The 19,534-nt window shown below is 38.8% G+C and overlaps 1 protein-coding gene across 1 annotated transcript in view; it reads right to left on the bottom strand.

Annotated features, from left to right (window-relative positions):
- The window catches only part of DENND6A (DENN domain containing 6A), a 70,503-nt gene that overhangs the window by 30,661 nt on the left and 20,308 nt on the right, over window positions 1-19,534 (bottom strand). The window contains exons 2-9 of the mRNA XM_025377862.1: window positions 16,244-16,282; window positions 16,100-16,142; window positions 9,887-9,999; window positions 7,401-7,481; window positions 4,962-5,067; window positions 4,276-4,355; window positions 2,629-2,691; window positions 1,188-1,243 (exon numbers count right to left, since the gene is read on the bottom strand). Of these exons, the coding sequence (XP_025233647.1) occupies window positions 1,188-1,243; window positions 2,629-2,691; window positions 4,276-4,355; window positions 4,962-5,067; window positions 7,401-7,481; window positions 9,887-9,999; window positions 16,100-16,142; window positions 16,244-16,282 (581 nt within the window). The remainder of the gene's footprint in view (window positions 1-1,187; window positions 1,244-2,628; window positions 2,692-4,275; window positions 4,356-4,961; window positions 5,068-7,400; window positions 7,482-9,886; window positions 10,000-16,099; window positions 16,143-16,243; window positions 16,283-19,534) is intronic.

Raw genomic sequence — 19,534 nt, 5'->3', positions numbered from 1 at the left:
ACAAATTTTCATTTTTATTGAATAAATACCTAGAAATAGGATGAATGTACTGTGCTAGAGCAACATATAAAACTAACCACTCTTTTCTTTTTTTTTAACTAATCAATCTTTTGAAGCAGTATTCCATGTAGTTTACAAGTCATAAAAAACAAACAAGCAAATGAACAAACAAAAAGGTTGGCCAGGAGCAGTGGCTCACACCTGTAATCCCAGCACTCTGGGAGGGCAAGGCAGGTGGATCACTTGAGGTAAGGAGTTCCAGATCAGCCTGGCCAACATGATGAAACCCCATCTCTACTAAAAATACAAAAACGTAGCCAGCCATGGTGGTGTGCACCTGTAGTCCCAGCTGCTTGGGTGGCTGAGGCAGGAGAATTGCTTGAACCTGGGAGGCGGAGGCTGCAGTGAACCAAGACTGCAGCACTGCACTCCAGCCTAGGCAACAGAGTGAGACTCTGTCTCAAAAAAAGAAAGAAAAAAGATCCCACCAAAAAAATCCATTTCAAGTCTTTCACGACTTTTTGAACATTTGGTAACTGCTCATTGATAGCAGTGGTTTTTCAAGCTGGCCTATACATCAGAACTACCTGGGGAACTAGAACTTGGGCACCAATCCAAAGATTTAGCTGCTCTGGGTAAAGGCACAAACATTACTTTTTCTTTTTCCTCTATTTCTCTTCTAAGTGCTAACAGTATCTCTTTTTTGTTTTTTCATTTTCCATGTTGACATTTTTCAAACATACAGAAAAATAAAGACAACAGTATAAGAAACGTCATGTACATATCACTTAGATTTAATGATTAATATTTGCCATTTTTCATATAATCTATTTTTTCTTACTGAAGTATTTTAAAATAAAACACAAACCTCATGACATTTCACTCCCAAATAAAATGCATCTTTTTTTAAAAAGTACATTTTCTAACATCATTACAATATGATTCTCACACTAAACCAAACAAAAATATTTTTACATATAATACATATTCTATATCTAAATTTGCCTAATTGCCAAAGCTTATAACATGTAGCCAGGGATGAACCATTGATTTATAAGATGTAAAACATAACTATTTTCTTCCAATTTTTTCCACATCCTATATAAGAACATTCATTTTTTAAATAAATTAACACCACCACCACAAAGCAAAAGAAAAGTCAGTTAACACAATTTTTTATTCTTTACCTGAAAATATCCACCTCATGAACAGTAGGTAAAATAACAGATATATTTGTGTCTGCCTGAGAGATAGAAAAAAAAAATAATAAGAGAAGATATCACCAAAATTTACAGAAAATTTTAAAATATATCTATCTTGTGATCAATAAGCCATGTTGCCCCGTCTAACTTTTAAGATTCTCTTCCTTTAGGAGCAGCCAGAGAAGGAATGGGTCTTACCAATCTTCCCTAATATAGCAGAAGGTCAAAAATAATGCAGATATCATGGATAAAGAATTAATCCTGGCTGGGCGCGGTGGCTCACGCCTGTAATCCCAGCACTTTAGTAGGCCAAGGCAGGTGGATCATGAGGTCAGGAGATCGAGACCATCCTGGCTAACACAGTGAAATCCTGTCTCTACTAAAAACACAAAAAATTAGCTGGGCATGGTGGCAGGCGCCTGTAGTCCCAGCTACTCGGGAGGCTGATGCAGGAGAATGGCGTGAACCCAGGAGGCGGAGCTTGCAGTGAACCAAGATCGCACCACTGCCCTCCAGCCTGGGCAACAAAGCGAGACTCCATCTCAAAAAAAAAAAAAAGGAATTAATCCCAAGTTCATGCCTGTAATCCTAGCACGTTGGGAATCCAGAAGGAAGAATCGCTTGATGCCAGGAATTCGAGACCAGCCTGGGTAACAAAGCGAAATCTCATCTTTACAAAAAATATTAAAAATTAGCCAGGTGTGGTGGCATGCACCTATAGTCCTAGCTACTTAGGAGGCTGAGGTCGGAGAATCACTTCGGCCCAGGAATTGGAGGCTGCAGTGAGCTACGATAGTGCCACTGTACTCCAGCCTGGGTGACAGAGGGAGACCCTGTCCTTGTTTAAAAAAAAATTAATCCAATAGTCAAAATTAGAGTAATTTGCAACTGTATGAAATACTCCCATTATACTGGTTGATATGTAACAGGAATACTAATTTTCCTACTGCTACTTGTTTTTTATTCAATTCAAAGAACAAAGTACAACAAAAAAATTTACACCAGTTAAAACATTTCAAATGAAAACTTCAACCCCACCCATGAACAGATGGTGCTTTTGGAAAAATAAAGGGCAATTGTAACTACAGAATCCTTTTAACTGAGTTTCCTAAAATCGGAAGTCTGCTGGTCACTCTCCTAAGAGGTTTTGCCAGAATCAAGGCTTATTGAAAAAAATTCACTTTTCCCTTTTCCTCACAATTAAAATATAGATTTTGAGTTCTCCAGTCTCTACTGGAGAAATAACAAGAAAAAACACCCTAAGAAACATTAGAGATTACCAATTCATTAAAAATTATTTAATGAGACAGTTCAGTAATATTCAGAAATATGTAATAACCTCAAGAAACTCTGCATTTGCTAGTTCAAAAATTCCGTTAAAGAGACTATATGTGCTGGATCATTCTACCATAGTACCACACAATACCTGCTGAGTTAACTGCACTATTTGAGTTGTCCCAGGCTTGTCATGACATGTGGGAATCCGTACCTAAAAGAAAGACAGGAAATTATTTTTGGCTATAAAAGAATGGGGGATGAGAAGTGCTATATCCTGCTGCTAAAAAGGTATGGTCATTAATGCCAAAAAAGCTACAAAAACAAAATTATCTATGTCAGAGTTAAAAACTAAGGTCATATTTATTTTTAGTCACAGCAGAAAGTAAATCAAAGTCTCCATACCCACATACACAGTAATCACTAACTCCCTGAGAAGTATGTTGAAAAACAAAATGGACATCAGCTTCATAATGCTTCCTGTTTATTGTTCCAATCTTTGCTTCATTAATATACACACACCCAAACACACCCTCTCAAGCTTGCCAAATTTTTGGATAAATCTCACAGGAAACAATGAGAACACTCCATCCAGAGCTATCAGTATTACTTTTGATGATTTCCCAAGGAAAAACACAATACAGATCCTACAAAAATGGGCATATGTAGAGAGAGAACATTGTCAAAAATAAGTCCTACTCCATAGTGAACTGCAAAGCACTTAGAGTACAACTCATACAAAGTCTGAGAGGAAAATGCTAATTCATTTAAAAGAAAAATCTAACAGAGAACAATACCCTGGGATGAACATGCGTGGTCTGACATCACGTGTTAAGAACATCATTTAGGACTAAGAACGAATGGCTTTCCCAATTTATCTTAATTTTTATTAACTCATACTCAATTCTACCAAGTAATCTGTTTCTGCATATCACTCATCTCTGGAGGCACTGGCAGGGCCATGGAGTTGCAGAATTCTAGGAGGTAGGATGTACGTGTACATATATAACATATAAATGACACTGTTCTGCAAACTCTAGAGGATGCCATGAGATCAGAGGTGCCTGAAGTTGTGTGACTAATGGTTCTAGGAAGCAAAATGAATTGCAATATCTCTATAATGCCTCACATCAATGACAAACAAGGGAAAGCAATAACATGACTAATATTAATATTAGGTTAAAAAGCAAAGCCCATATGTGAGCTTCCTACAAAGTTCTTTTTTTTGTTGTTGTTTTTATTTTTTGAGACAGGGTCTTCTTTTGTCGTGCAGGCTGGAGTGCAGTGATGCAAACATGCCTCACTGCAGCCTCGACTTCCCAGGCTCAAGCAATATCCCGAGTATCTAGGACTACGGGTGTGCACCACCACACCCCACTAATTTTTGTATTTTTTGTAGAGACAAGGTTTTGCCATGTTGCCTAGGGTGGTCTTGAACTTTTGGGCTCAAGGGATCCACCCGCCTCAGCCTCCCAAAGTGCTGGGATCACAGGTGTGAGCCACCACGCCTGTTCAAAAGTTTTCTAAAAAGATCACAATTACCCTGGGAAACATAGCAAGATTCTGTCTACAAAAAGTTTAAAAATTAGCCAGGTGTGTTGGTGCATGCCTGTGGTCCTGGCTACTTGGGGGGCTGAAGTGGGAGGGTTGCTTGAGCCTGGAAAGTTGAGGCTGCAGTAAGCTGTGATCGTGCCACTGTACTCCAGCCTGGGTGACAGCACAAGACCCTGTCTCAAAAAAATAAAAATAAAAATAAAAATAAAAATAAGAAGGAGACAACTGGGATATAAGACACTACCTTCATTACCACCCCCATGATTGGCAGGTGTAATGTTTTCCCTGGCACTGGAGCAGGCCATCGATCAACATCATTACAAGCTGAAAAATATAACAAAATATTTTCTTAGAATAAGTGAAAACATCAAAGTATTAAAAATGAGGCATTAGAAATAAGAAAACTACTTTCCATATAGCAGAAAAAATATACTGGGAAGAATGAAAGATAAAAGGCAAAAGAAAAGTGAAAGTGATGAAAACATTTTATATTTCACTCAGAAATACACATATGTTGGTTAATTTATATCCTAAGTATTAAAGGGAGTTTTCATATTCATTTATTACCACTAATTAGCTACAAAAGCACATCAACTGGCAAAGGCCTTCCATCTGTAGCAAGTGACAAAAGGATTTTTCAACAGTACTCTAAGTATTAGAACTGTCAACTCGATATTCATTTATTATTATCCTAATAATAATAAGCATCATCAAAGTAGTTAAAGGAAATAACAACAGACAGTTTTGGATATCTGTAGGTACAGATGCCAGACAAATAGTTTTATACCTTTCTCCTATCATATATTCCTTAAATTCTTGCCTGAATTTTTATAAATTGTTATAAATCAACTTCATTTTAATCATTCATTTCCAGTAAAAATCTTAAAACTCTTTCATAAAGGTACTCAACTCATACCATGTTAAACTTACCTGCTTCCAAATAAGGTTCACTCTTTTCAAAATACTCTGGTGCTATCTGTTTGAGCACAGTGTGAAAAAAATGAATATAAGGTAGTTTGCTGATCAAAACCAAGGACTGAGGAAAAAAAAAAACAACAATGTTTTAAAAATTGCTTTGCATTCATTTCTTGCATAAGCAATAACTAACAAGCTAAATTGAGCAAAAAGTGTGGATTTTAAAATAAAAAGGCTTTTACAGTGGATAGCTAAAAGGAAATAAAACCATAGCTACAGAATACAAAAAGTTTAACCTTATTGTTACACTTTAAGAACACAAAAGCATGTAACGGATTTTCCTGCTCTTCAAAAAAAGAATTTCCTACCAACAAACTAATGTCATGAGTAACTTTGAAAGCCTAGCTCCTGCTATCCTTAAAATAGCAATATCAGGAATTAGCCATATGAACTCTTCCTATTAAAGAAAGAGCAAATTTTGATACTTTTGCAAAATACTTACGAGTTATATTTTATAGTTCAACTGCCATAGCCACATAGTTGGAAATTGTAACATTATGGTTTGATCATTTCAGATACAAATTATGCTAATTTTTAAACTCTTTTTTTTCTTAAAAACCACTCTATCTTTCTAACACCAATCAGTGGTCAGGGCAAATTCTGAGTACAAAAGGGAAAGGTATGTCTTGCTAGCTGGGATTAAATAGGAAAGATTCTTTTATTTTTGTTTCTTTTTTCTTTCTTTTTTTTTTTTTTTGAGATAAGGTCTCACTCTGTCACCCAGGCTACAATGTAATGGTGTGATCATGGCTCACTGCTGCCTCAACTTCTTGGGTTCAGGTGATCCTCCCACCTCAGCCTCCGAAGTAGCTGGGACTACAGGTATATGCCATCAAGTATGGCTATTTTTGGGGGGCACGGTGGATTTTTGGTAGAGATACGGTTTTGCCATATTGCCCAGGCTGGTCTCAAACTCCCAGACTCAAGCAATCTGCCCACCTTTTCCTCCCAAAGTGCTGGGATTACAAATGTAAGCTACTGTGACTTACCCGATTCTTTTTAAGAAACAAAAGGAATTGTATATTTGGAATAGAAACAATAATGGCTAAGATGTTGCTAAAGTTTATTTACTAGCTCTTTAAAAAAAGATATAGGCCGGGCGCGGTGGCTCAACCCTGTAATCCCAGCACTTTGGGAGGCCGAGGCGGGTGGATCACAAGGTCAGGAGATCGAGACCATCCTGGCTAACATGGTGAAACCCCGTCTCTACTAAAAATACAAAAAACTAGCCGGGCGTGGTGGCGGGCGCCTGTAGTCCCAGCTACTCGGAGGCTGAGGCAGGAGAATGGCATAAACCCGGGAGGCGGAGCTTGCAGTGAGCCGAGATCGCGCCACTGCACTCCAGCCTGGGTGACACAGCGAGACTCCGTCTCAAAAAAAAAAAAAAAAAAAAAAAAAAAGATATAATAGTTCAGGCTTTTATTAGTTGTAACAATATTACAACCTGCTTATTCCTTCCCTTATTCTAAAATGTAAAAATTAAGTGGACTCCTCTGGCTTTTGACAGAATCCTGTGCAATAATTGTAACTTACTGTCAGGAATCTAGCAGAGAGAGCAAAAATTCAATAGCAGTTAAACATATAGAGACAGGTGTCCATGATATTTAAAAAAAAAAAAAAAAAAGATAAAATATAAACCCAAGGCTAAGCACAGTGGCTCACACCTGTAATCCCAGCACTCTGGGAAGCTGACGTGGGTGGATCACCTAAAGTCAGGAGTTCAAGACCAGCCTGGCCAACATGGTGAAACCCCATCTCTACTAAAAATACAAAACTTAGCTGGGCATGGTGGAGCACACTTGTAATCCCAGCTACTTGGGAGGTGCCTGTAATCCCAGGTACTCGGGAATACAGTACCTATACTCCCAGCTACTTGAACCTGGGAGGCGGAGGTTGCAGTGAGCTGAAATCACACCACTGAACTCCAGCCTGGGTGATAAGAGCAAAACTCTATCTCAAAAAAATATATGTATATATAGGCCGGGTGCAGTGGCTCACACCTGTAATCCCAGAACTTTGGGAGGCTGAGGCAGGTGGATCATGAGGTCAAGAGTTCAAGACCAGCCTGGCCAAGATGGTGAAACCCTGTCTCCACTAAAAATACAAAAAATTGGGCAGGCGTGGGGTGGGCACCTATAATCCCAGCTCCTCAGGAGGCTGAGGCACAGAATTGCTTGAACCTGGGAGGCAGAGGTTGCAGTGAGCCGACATCGCGCCACTGCACTTCAGTCTGGGCGACAGCATGAGACTCTGTCTCAAAAAATATATATATATATATATTTTATATATATATAAAATACCAAAGACTTTAAAGACTCTTAAAACTAACAGTTTCTGTTTTTCTAATCACGAAATAAAAAAATACTTTTCTTTAATAGTGTATATGACAATTACCTTCTGAAAGTAGCCTCTTTTTAGAGTTTTATCTCGAACTTGCCGGAAATACACATATCCATAAAAATAAGCAGGATCCTTCTATGAAGAAAGTGACAAGTAAGTGTGTGTGTGGGGGGGGGGTACATATATATGTATCTATACCTATATCCATATCTTTATCTTTTAATATTAACATCAGGTTCCTTTATAAACCCAAATCAAGACATGAGATATACACAAAGAGCTAGTTATGCTTTTCCACCAACAAATAATAATCATGACAGCAACAGCCAGATCAGAACCTTCTAACTCTTGACGTGGCCCATATGATGTGTGTAAAAACTTAAAATTAAAACAAAAAAAAAACCCTCCTAACTTGCCCAAAGATGGCAAAGTACTAATCACAATCTAAGTACTAAAGTCAGATTTTCCCCCTATAACTTACTCAGCTTATATTCTTTATTCATCTCTATACTAGGTGATTGAAATTAAAAAACAGTCAAATTCTGTTTTCCCCAATGTTGTATTTCGTTTCTAAAAAATTCTACCTACAATTTTGAGATTGTCATATTAAGGGATCAATCTTAAAACAAAATGAGGTATCCTAACACACAATTTCAAGAGAGAAAATAAAAGGAGTTAAATGACAATCTGAATCTTATATAGTCAGTTATACGTTAACCCAATAATAATGAAGCATAACAATGTTTATCAACATACAATCTGAAAGGTAATTCCATTCCAAAAAATTTAAGCATTTACATCTTAATGGAGTAAACTTTGGCTCAGTTCCTTATTTGATTATTATTGCTTAAACAAATATATATTGACCACCTACTTTGAACAGGGTAATGTGTTAGAGAAGATAAAAAGATGCATAAGACACAGTTCTTCCTCAAGGATATCATGATTTAGGAGGGATAAGAAAAGTAGAAAAATGAGGCCAGGTGCAGTGGCTCATGCCTGTAATCCCAACACTTTGGGAGGCCGAGGTGGACAGATCATGAAGTCAGGAGATCAAGAACATCCTGACCAACATGATGAAACCCTGTCTCTACCAAAAATACAAAAATTAGCTGAGTGTGGTGGCATGTGCCTGTAATCCCAGCTACTCAGGAGGCTGAGGCAGGAGAATCGCCTGAACCCAGGAGGCAGAGGTTGCAGTGAGACGAGATCGCACCACTGCACTCCAGCCTGGTGACACAGTGAGACTCCATCTCAAAAAAAAAAGTAGAAAAATGAGTATTATTATAATAGGAGGGTGGGTACCATGAAAGAGCACAAAGTGTTATAGGAAAGCTAAGGGCAAAGAGTAAAGATTTCATGGAGGCAGCTGTATTTGAATTGGGAATTGAAGGATGGATATGACTTAAACAAAGACAAAGGCATTCCAAGTTGAAAGGGCTAGGAGTTTTGGTAAAAACACAAAAGACAAAAAAACTACATGCTATCTCACGAAAAAGCACATAGTTCAGTTTGACTAAAATATGGCATACATATGGCACACATAGAAAGCAGATGAAGGTGAAATTTTGATAGGATAAAGGTCTTATTTTGGAAGGTCCAAAAAGTGAAGACAAGGAAGTAGTAACCTCTTTACTCATTAAACAATTTGCAGTCATTTTAGATTTTACTTATATAATATATATGTACACTTTAGCTGGTAACACTGTATAAGATATATTGTGCTGGAACAAAACAAGAGGTGGGACGTCCTTGGGTAAATTTCTTATCCTCAATAGCCTTCAATTCCCTCATCTACAAAAGGATCTCTCTTGGAACACTGTAGGGAAGATTAATTAGATGACATATGCTTATTAATACAGTATCTAGAACATAAAAAGCCCTAACAAATAACAGCTATTATCATTGGTTGGAAGAATATATTAGTAGTGACAGCAAGGAGGAGATGGCTCTAAGAGACATTTCACAGGTAGTATCTCTGCCCTTAGTGGAACCAGGGAGGTAAACTATAAAAACTGGTATCAGGCAAATTATGTCCAAGTCACACTGGATGTGCTGAGAGGGCATCCAGATGAAAACGTTCCTCATGTAGTTAAAATCTAGGCTCTAAGATCATCTGAATTATTAAAATGTTTTAAATAAATAATAACTAAAACAAGGCTCATTCAAAAATCAAAAAGAGACAACTATGTTATCATCAAGTATGACTACCTCAACTCTAGATGATATTTACTGTACAGTACAACTCCACTCCCAAATCTAATTCAAGAGTTTATTAACAAATGAAAGAAAATTACCTCAACATTCTAATCCATTTTTATAATTCACAATGACATTATGTTTCAAGCACAGCAACTGTATAAAGTCTCTTTCATTCAGATGCTGAATCCTTATGAGTAAGACTCACTTAGGAAATTCAGCTATATAATATAGTAGCAAAACAAAAGCAAAATATTTCTGAATGGTGTCAGAGGTAACTGAATAAATGAGTTCTAAAGTTTCCTCTCAAATGGACATTTTTCTATGACTACTTTTCCAACCTTTAAGTAAACTGGTAAATCTTTGTCAAATTGATCCAGGAGACAATGCAGCGACACCCTCCTCCCAGAAGACTGTCGAAATCTAAAACAAAACTGGGTATCTCCAAGACAACCTAATGAAAATAAAAATGAAATAAATTAAGGATAGTTTAGTATAACATTTATCCAGTTTCATCAATTTTAGAGCTGAAAACAATCCTATCAATCATTTTAACCCATTCTGTCATGTTTTGGAGGAAAAAAAGGAAATCCTAAGAGTTCAAGTGACTTGCTCAAAGCCATCCTTGCTCATCAGAGGCAAAGCCAGAGTAAAACATGCATCTTAATTCCTAAGTCTCTTTACTATTTTTTCCTATTCCATATCCCTCATGTAATAAAAAATTTTTGGAATATATCTGCATATAATGTTGACTCACAAACATAATAATGAGCAAAAGATGCCAAACACAAAAGAACACATATTGTTCAAATCCACTTTTATAAAATGTTTTGAAAGTAGGCAAAACTAAACTGTAGTGCTTAGAGATGCATTACTGGATGATAAAAGTATAAAGAAAAGAAAAGTATTGTTATAAGAAAGGATAGTGGTTACATTTGGAGGAAAGATTCACCTCAATTTCCTTGTCAACAAAATCAAGGAGTACTATTAGATAATCTCTAAAGTCACTTCCAGTAGTAACATTCAAAGATACTAAAATAAAATTCCCCAACTTGACCTATGACTGTACTGAATTCCAAGCATCTTACCCAATATACTCACTAAGAAAACTAAAGACCTACAAGATCCAAAAAGATATAGCAGTTATGCTGTGAGCACCATAGCTTTCTGATGATTCACTCAAAAACAGAAAAAAATTTAATGGAAATTGACTTTTTCTTTTATAAACAGAGTTATAAGAATGAACTTACATAATTTTATTTTTTTGAAACAGAGTCTTGCTCTGTTGCCCAGGCTGGAGTGCAGTGGCGGGATCTAGGCTCACTGCAACCTTCACCACCGGGGTTCAAGAGATTCTCCTGCCTCAGCCTCCTGAGTAGCTGGGATTACAGGTGCGCGCCACCATGCCTGGTCAATTTTTTGTATTTTTAGTAGAGATGGGGTTTCACCATGTTGGCCAGGTTGGTCTCAAACTCCTGATCTCAGGTGATCTGCCCACCTCGGCCTCCCAAAGTGCTAGGATTACAGGCGTGAGCCACTGCGCCTGGCCTTTTTAAAAAAAGTTTTCATTAGAGATGGGATCTTGCTATGTTGCCCAGGCTGGTCTTGAACTCCTGGGCTCAAGTGATCCTCCCACCTCAGCCTCCCAAAGTGTTGGGATTACAGGGGAGAGCCACCACACCCGGCCTTAAAATGACCTCAGCCTCCCAAAGTGTTGGGATTACAGGGGAGAGCCACCACACCCGGCCTTAAAATGTTATTTCTACATTTGTACAACCACAGCTACAGAGTGGATCAAAATGTCTAAGACTAAGACAAAACATGAAACTTCAAGAGCCAGCCCCCTCCCTTGACCCTCAGCTTATATAGTCACTCTCTCTGATTAAGGTGGTTAAGCTGGATTGCTGAGAAACAGTACTTTAGACCAGAGCTTCTCACAGTTTATTCCATAGACTGATGCCAGTCCATAAACGCGTTACTGTTTCATAACCAAATAAATATGCAAGTTGAGAATATACATTTAGAAACTTTCATAGCAACTTGATATTACTGTAGTAAATTTGTACTTTTAGGCCAGGCACACTGGCTTACGCCTATAATCCCAGCACTTCAGGAGGCCACGGCGGGTGGATCACCTGAGGTCAGGAGTTTGAGACCAGCCTGGCCAACATGGTGAAACCCCGTCTCTACTAAAAATACAAAAATTAGCCAGATGCAATGGCAGGCACCTGTAATCCCAGCTACTCAGGAGACTGAGGCAGGAGAATTGCTTGAATCTAGTAGGCAGAGGTTGCAGTGACCCAAGATCACACCACTACACTCCAGCCTGCGCAACAGAACAAGACCCTGTCTCAAAAAAAAAAAATAGACTTTTATTTTACATTTCTTTTTTTCCTCATTTCATTTTATTTTTCTAATTCAATTACAACAGACTGGAAATATTAAAAACCCTAACTGGCCCTTCAACACAGTCTGAGAAGTGCTGCTTTAGCTACTGGGAAGTGTAAAGCACATCATGATGTCACTGCTGTCTACAGAGAAGAAATGTGTTGAGACAAATATTGTCTGCATGTTAAGTTCATCCAGAACAAGGAGGATTAATGATTCCCTCAGATTCATCACTGCTTCAAACTCTCTCTACTAATGCTGAGTTTGTTCTCTGGACATGTTTAAAATACAGTGACTACTGTCCTTGGGCACTCATCACAGCTTAAGCCTCAGGAACACCTACATCCAGATGATGTTAATGGTAAATGATAAGGAAAAAAACACAGGACAAATATTTATCAGAGGGAAGATCCACTTTAAACTTAGGCTCCTAAAGATAAAAGCCATTCAAATAGAACAAAACACCAAAACCTAAAAAACCAACCAAACAAAGCTTTTTTAAAGTCAGGAGAATCTAAAGTGGCAGAGGGGCTGGGAAGGGCAAACCATTCCAATCTCAAAAGCATTTTTATCTGTGTCATTTTTTCATCCAGTCTAACAAGCTGTTTTACTTTAAGTGTATACAATGGAAATACAGGCTTGATTTATGTCTCTTTCCTAAAGACTGCTCTACTGTGTCTGGATTTCCTTCTACAGAAACTAAAAGCTATCCTGGGAAATAATAAATCTATTTCAAAGTTGGTACAGTAATCCCAACTTTCTTTTTTTTCATGAGATGGAGTCTCGCTCTGTTGCCCAGGCTGGAGTGCAGTGGCACAATCTAGGCTCACTGCAACCTTGGCATCCCTGATTCATGAGATTCTCCTGCCTCAGCCTCCTGAGTAGCTGGGACTACAGGCACACACCACCATGCCCAACTACTTTTGTATATTCTTCAGTAGAGACGGGGTTTCACCATGTTGGCCAGGCTGGTCTCGAACTCCTGACCTCAAGTTATCTGTCCGCCTCAGCCTCCCAAAGTGTTGAGATTACAAGTGTGAGCCACTGCACCCGGCCTCCAACTTTCATTTAATAAACACATTTAAAAAACCAAACTCTTTGGATAACTACAACTGAAAATAGCAATTTCAAATATTTACAAAACATACGGTCTTCTTGCTACCTAGAATAATGATGATCTGTTAAGACAGCAAAGTGCCTGCTTTCAGGTCTTGTACAGATTTTCCTCGTACCAACTATACTTCAAGTCACAGGAACCACACTTCATTTGATGTGCAGCACATAAAAAAAGCATTAAATAATATCTATGAGGAAAAAAATCGGTTGGACGTGGTAGCTCACACCTGTAATCCCAGCACTTTTGGAGGCCGAGGTGGGCAGATCACAAGGTCAGGAGATCAAGACCATCCTGGCTAACACAGTGAAACTCCATCTCTACTAAAAATGCAAAAAATTAGCCGGGAGGGGTGGTGGACTCCTGTAGTCCCAGCTACTCAGAAGGCTGAGGCAAGAGAATGGTGTGAACCCAGGAGGCGGAGCTTGCAGTGAGTGGAGATTGCGCCACTGCACTCCAGCCTGGGTGACAGAGTGAGACTCCATCTCAAAAAAAAAAGAAAAACAATCAGCCAGGTGTGGTGGTTCATGCCTGTAATCCCAGCACTTTGGGAGCCTGAGGCGGGTGGATCATTTGAAGGCGGGAGTTCATGACCAGCCTGGCCAACATGGTGAAACCCCGTCTCTACTAAACATACAAAAATTAGCCGGACATGGTGGCAGGCAAGTGTAGTCCCAGCTACTCGGCAGGCTGAGGCAGGAGAATCACTTGAACTGGGAGGCTGAGGTTGCAGGGAGCTGCGATTGTGCCACTGCACTCCAGCCTGGGTGACAGAGCAAGACTCCATCTCAAAAAAAAACAAAAACAAAAACAAAACAAAGAAAAAAGAAAAAAAAAAAATCTAAAGGTCATTCATAAGCCAAAAGTACTTAAAAGTTGTTTTGATAATGACACATGCAGAGGCTATAAAACTAGATATAGGCTACCTAAACACCACAGAATTAACTTCTTAGCCTTGATGTATGAGTGTGGGGGACTTTTCCTCTACCATCTTAGGTTCACTAACTGGGCTGTGAAATAAACGAACAACAGATTAATGAGAACATATTTAGTTCGAATGCATACAAAGGCTTCAGAGAAAAAAAAGTAAAACCTAAAGGAGGTGGTTAAACTTGGGAGCTTAGATACCATTTTAACAAAATAAAATAAAATGTACACAGCGACTAGACAAAGGAAAAAGGATTTGGACTTCTAGGGGTGGTAAATTGTGGGAAGGTAAACATACGGGTGAAACTAATGAAAGATAAGGGTTATTTTAGCAAGGTTTATTTATGCAGAACCAAGCTGGTACCATCTCCAGTGATAAGAGTTTTCTCTGGTGATTCAGAATCTTTCTCCTCTTCCTGGTATGGGAAAGGGGAGGGGTGACACCTTCACAAAGGGAAATGTATGTCCTGCTTTTAGGCATATGGGGGAGGGTAAAGGGCTCTTTTTGCATCTGCTGTTTCCCAGTTGCCTTCAATTCAAAACAATTCTTAAGCCAAAGTGGTATATTTCGGGGTGGTATATTCTGATCCCCTTCATGCTCGTGTAGAGAAGTGAAAAACAGAGGGGAGCCATGACAACCAGCTATGATCTGAAAGAGAAGAGCATCCAGTGTAATTCACTCGGATTCCATGCAAAAAGTCAGTTCATCCCGCAATCCATACAACTCAGCTAACTTTGAGTCCTGGAAATCTAACCCATCACAATATATAGGAAGTGTATGTACAGATTTTATAAGAAAAATGTTAACTGAAATGAAGATACATTCCTACAAGACCTCTGTATCATTATTTCATAAATGGGTCAAAGAACAGTAAAATAATTCCAGGTCAGAAAAAATGCCTCACTGGGATCTCTAAAAGGCAATATCTAATTCACCAAGATATCACTTTTCTTTCATATAGTTCACCAAAGCTGAGTTCCAAATGTATAGGAAAAAAATTCTGGAAGCATTTACACAGAAAGGAGAAAATGCTAAAAAAAAAAAAATTTTAACTGTCATATCTCTCAAATTAGATTGAAAGAACTAATTAACAGAATATTAGAAATAACTGGCCGGGTGCGGTGGCTCATGCCTGTAATCCCAGCACTTTGGGAGGCCGAGGTGGGCAGATTACGAGGTCAGGAGATTGAGACCATCCTGGTTAACACGGTGAAACCCCTTCTCTACTAAAAATACAAAAACAAAAAATTAGCCGGGCGTGGTGGCAGGCACCTGTAGTCCTAGCTACTTGGGAGGCTGAGGCAAGAGAATAGTGTGAACCCAGGAGGCAGAGCTTGCAGTGAGCCGAGATAGCGCCACGGCACTCCAGCCTGGGTGACAGAGTGAGACTCTGTCTCAAAAAAAAAAAAAAGTAACCATAAAAGGAAAGAAAACTAGACTGTCTCTGCTTTATAGGGTTATAACTGTGTGTGGCCTGAGAAGCTGAATGTTTTGGTCACTATAAGCCAAGAAAAGCTAGTTTGAAAGTGAAACACAAGAGGTAACCTGAAGGATGTCAATGATTAGGACCACACAAAAGGAATAGCTTGAAAGAGACCAGCGAAACCAAGCTGAACAATTAAACAGACCCTTACATGTTTTTTTTCTATACACCAAGCACTATGCCAAGGCTTTACATATATTAACCCATATAAACTACTGCACACAACTTATGGCCTTGCTTCCTGACCAAATTTATCCTGGCTTTTTTTAGGTTCACTGCTTTTACAGAGTTCCTGGTAAGCTCCCAGATTCTGAATTGAAAGTAAACTACACACTATATAAACTATTTAATACATACTCCATGAACCCTAAATACATCAGTGTCGCTGATTTTCAACCTCTTCACTATTTCAAGAGTTTATTGTTCCTTGATGGTTTACTTCATCACACCATAACAGTTATTTTAAGAGTTGAAGCTAGTAAAATCAACAATGATATGACTAGGCATCATTAAAATAGGAATAAAAATCATTGATCTGTTTGCATTCTAATATGCTATTTCAATCAATTTTCATACATTAACAGTATAACCGGTATTCTTAGCATAAAATTAAACAGAAACAATAGATGAAAAATAGTTACCTGAATTTGAATCTGGAAAAGACAAATAGCAAATATTGGTTTTCTGAAAAAGAAAACAAAAGCGATGTATGCTGACACACACATAATCAATAAAAATAAACAGAAATATAACAGTAAACTATACAGAGCAGTATTTTTACTTACTTCTTTGTCAGTAAGTTTGGAATGCTGAGGATAAATTACCTGGAAGAAAAGAGTTAAATTTTGTTAAACATATTATAAACGTTAGTTATAAACATATTATAGGCCGGCACAGTGGCTCACGCTTGTAATCCCAGCACTTTGGGAGCCCGAGGCAGGTGGATCACTTGAAGTCAGGTGTTTAAGACCAACCTGGCCAACATGCCGAAACCCCATCTCTACTAAAAATACAAAATTAGCCAGGTGTGGTGGCATGCACCTGTAGTCCCAACTACTTGGGAGGCTCAGGAGGGAGGATCACTTGAACCCGGGAGACGGAGGTTGTAGTAAGCCGAGATCACGCCATTGCACTACAGCCTGGGTGACAGAGCAAGACCACGTCTCAAAAAATATATATATATATACACACACACACACACACACATATATATATTTTTTAGACTACTGTCTTTAGTCTACTATTTTAGACTGTTTCATATATATTACATAATATATATAAAAATACAAAATATAATATATATATAATATACATTATATATATTTAAAAAACTTCAGTCTAAAATAGTAGTTGGTTATGGTCAAATCACTTTCAGAAATAGTTCACAGAAGCACAGATAAAGAAAATGCAGTACATATACATAATGGGATATTATTCAGCCATTAAAAAAATGAAATCTAGGCCAGGCATATTGGCTCATATCTGTAATCCCAGCACTTTGGGAGGCCGAGACATGCAGAGTTCAATACCAGTCTGGTCAACATGATGAAATCCCATCTCTACTACAATATAAAAATTAGCTGGGTGTGGTGGCTCATGCCTGTAATCCCAGCTACTCGGGAGCCTGAGACATGAGAATCACTTGAACCCGGGAGACAGAGGTTGCAGTGAGCTCAGATTACGCCAGTACACTCCAGCCTGGGTGACAGAGTTTAAAAAAAAAAAAAAAAGAAAGAAAGAAAGAAAGAAAAAGAAAAAGGAAAAGGAAAAAAAAAAAAGAATGAAATCCTGTCATTTGCAACACCATGGGTAGAACTGGAGGACATTATGTTAAGTGAAATAAACCAGGCACAGACAGACAAGTATCACATGTTCTCACTCATATGTAAGGGCTAAAAAGAGGAACTCACAGAGATAGAAAGTAGAATAATGATGGTAAGTTACCAGAGGCTGGGAAGGGTAGTAAGGGTTTGAGAGGCGGAATAAAGAAAGCATGGTTAAGGGGTACAAAAATTAGTACAAAAGTTAGACCGAAGCTAGTGTTTGGTAGCACAATAGGACAACCATAGTTAAAAATAATTTCTCGTATATTTCAAAATCACTAAAGAGTAGAACTGGAATGTTCCTAACACAAAGAAATGATAAATGCTTGAGGGGATGGATATCCCAATAACTCTGATTTGATCATTATACATTGCATGTCTGCATCAAAGTATCACATGTACCCCATATACATGTGCAAGTATTATATATCCACAATAATGAAGAATTTTTTGTGGTTTTTTTGTTTGTTTGTTTTTGAGAAGGAGTTTCACTCTTGTTGCCCAGCCTGGAGTGTAATGGTGCAGTCTTAGCTCACTGTAACCGCCACCTCCCAGGTTCAAGTGATTCTTCCGTCTCCCGGGTTCAAGCAATCCTCCTGCCTCAGCCTCCTGAGTAGCTGGAATTACAGGAATGTGCCACCACACCCGGCCAATTTTGTATGTTTAGTAGAGACGGGGATTTCACCATGTTGGTCAGGGTGGTCTTGAACTCCTGACCTCAGGTGATCCACCTGCCTTGGCCTCCCAAAGTGCGGGATTTCAGGCATGAGCCACCGCGCCCAGTCAAGAATATTTTTTTAAAAATACTGGGAGGCCGGCCGGGCGCAGTGGCTCACACCTGTAATCTCAGCACTTTGGGAGGCTGAGGCGGGTGGATCACAACGGCAGGAGATCGAGACCATCCTGGCTAACACGGTGAAACCCCGTCTCTACTGAAAATGCAAAAAAATTAGCCGGGCGTGGTGGCGTTCGCCTGTAGTCCCAGCTGATGGGGAGGCTGAGGCAGGAGAATGGCATGAACCTGGGAGGCGGAGGTTGCAGTGAGCCGAGATCGCGCCACTGCACTCCAGCCTGGGTGACAGAGCAAGACTTCGTCTCAAAAAAAAAAAAAAAATTTTCGAAGGCCGAGGCAGGTGGATCACACCAAGGTCAGGAGTTCAAGACCAGCCTGGCCAACACGGTAAAACCCCATCTCTACTAAAAATACAAAAATTAGCTGGGCATGGCGGCGCGTGCCTGTAATCCCAGCTATTCGGGAGGCTGAAGCAGGAGAATTGCTTGAACCAGGACCCGGGAGGTGGAGGTAGTAGTGGGCCCAAGATCGTGCCACTGCACTCCAGCCTGGGCTATAGAGCAAGACTCTATCTCAATAAATAAATAAATAAATAAATAAATAAATAAATAAATAGTTCTACACCACTATTCACAATAGCAAAGACATTAAATCAAACTAAATGCCCATCAATGACAGATTGGATAAAGAAAATGTGGTACATATATACCATGAAATACCATGCAGCCATAAAAAAAGAATGGGATCATGTCTTTTATGGGAACATGGATGGAGCTGGAGGCTATTATTCTCAGCTAACTAATGCAGGAACAGAAAACCAAATACTGTATACTCTCTCTCATAAGTGGGAGGAGCTAAATAATGAGACTTTATGAACACAAAGAAGGAAACAACAGACACTGGGTCTACTTGAGGGTGGAGGATGGGAGGAGGGAGAGGAGCAGAAAAGATAACTATTGGGGACTGGGCTTAACACCTGGGTGATGAAATAATCTGCACAGCAAACCCCCGGTACATGAGTTTACATATGTAACAAACTTTCACGTGTACCCAGAAACCTAAAATAAAAGTTAAAAGACAAAAAAACAAACAGTTCACAAACTTTAATAATGAAACAAAGGGGAAAGCTGGGAGCAGTGAGTAATATTTACATTAGGTAAAAAAAGTTTTTGGTTTAAAGTTATCTCCAAAAGATTGGTAAAATCGTTAAGTTATCAAGAACTATTTACCAACTGACTAATAACTCAAAGCTTACTGAGTCTTTTCTTTGGTAGCCTATAATGTACAGAGAAGATAATCTTTCAGCTGGCGTCTCCTTCAAGAAATAATAATTTTCAACTGACTTCAACAAGTAATACACATCCTAACTACTTAGTTACTAGTAAAAGAAAAATGAAAAAGAAAAATAATGATCTGCACTTTAAGAAACCTCAAGGACCATCTCTACAATAAAGGCTATC

Source organism: Theropithecus gelada, chromosome 2 (genome assembly GCF_003255815.1).
Source record: "Theropithecus gelada isolate Dixy chromosome 2, Tgel_1.0, whole genome shotgun sequence".
Taxonomy (NCBI): domain Eukaryota; kingdom Metazoa; phylum Chordata; class Mammalia; order Primates; family Cercopithecidae; genus Theropithecus; species Theropithecus gelada.
The sequence above is the reverse complement of the archived record's forward strand: the minus strand, read 5'-3'. Positions and strand labels throughout refer to the sequence as shown.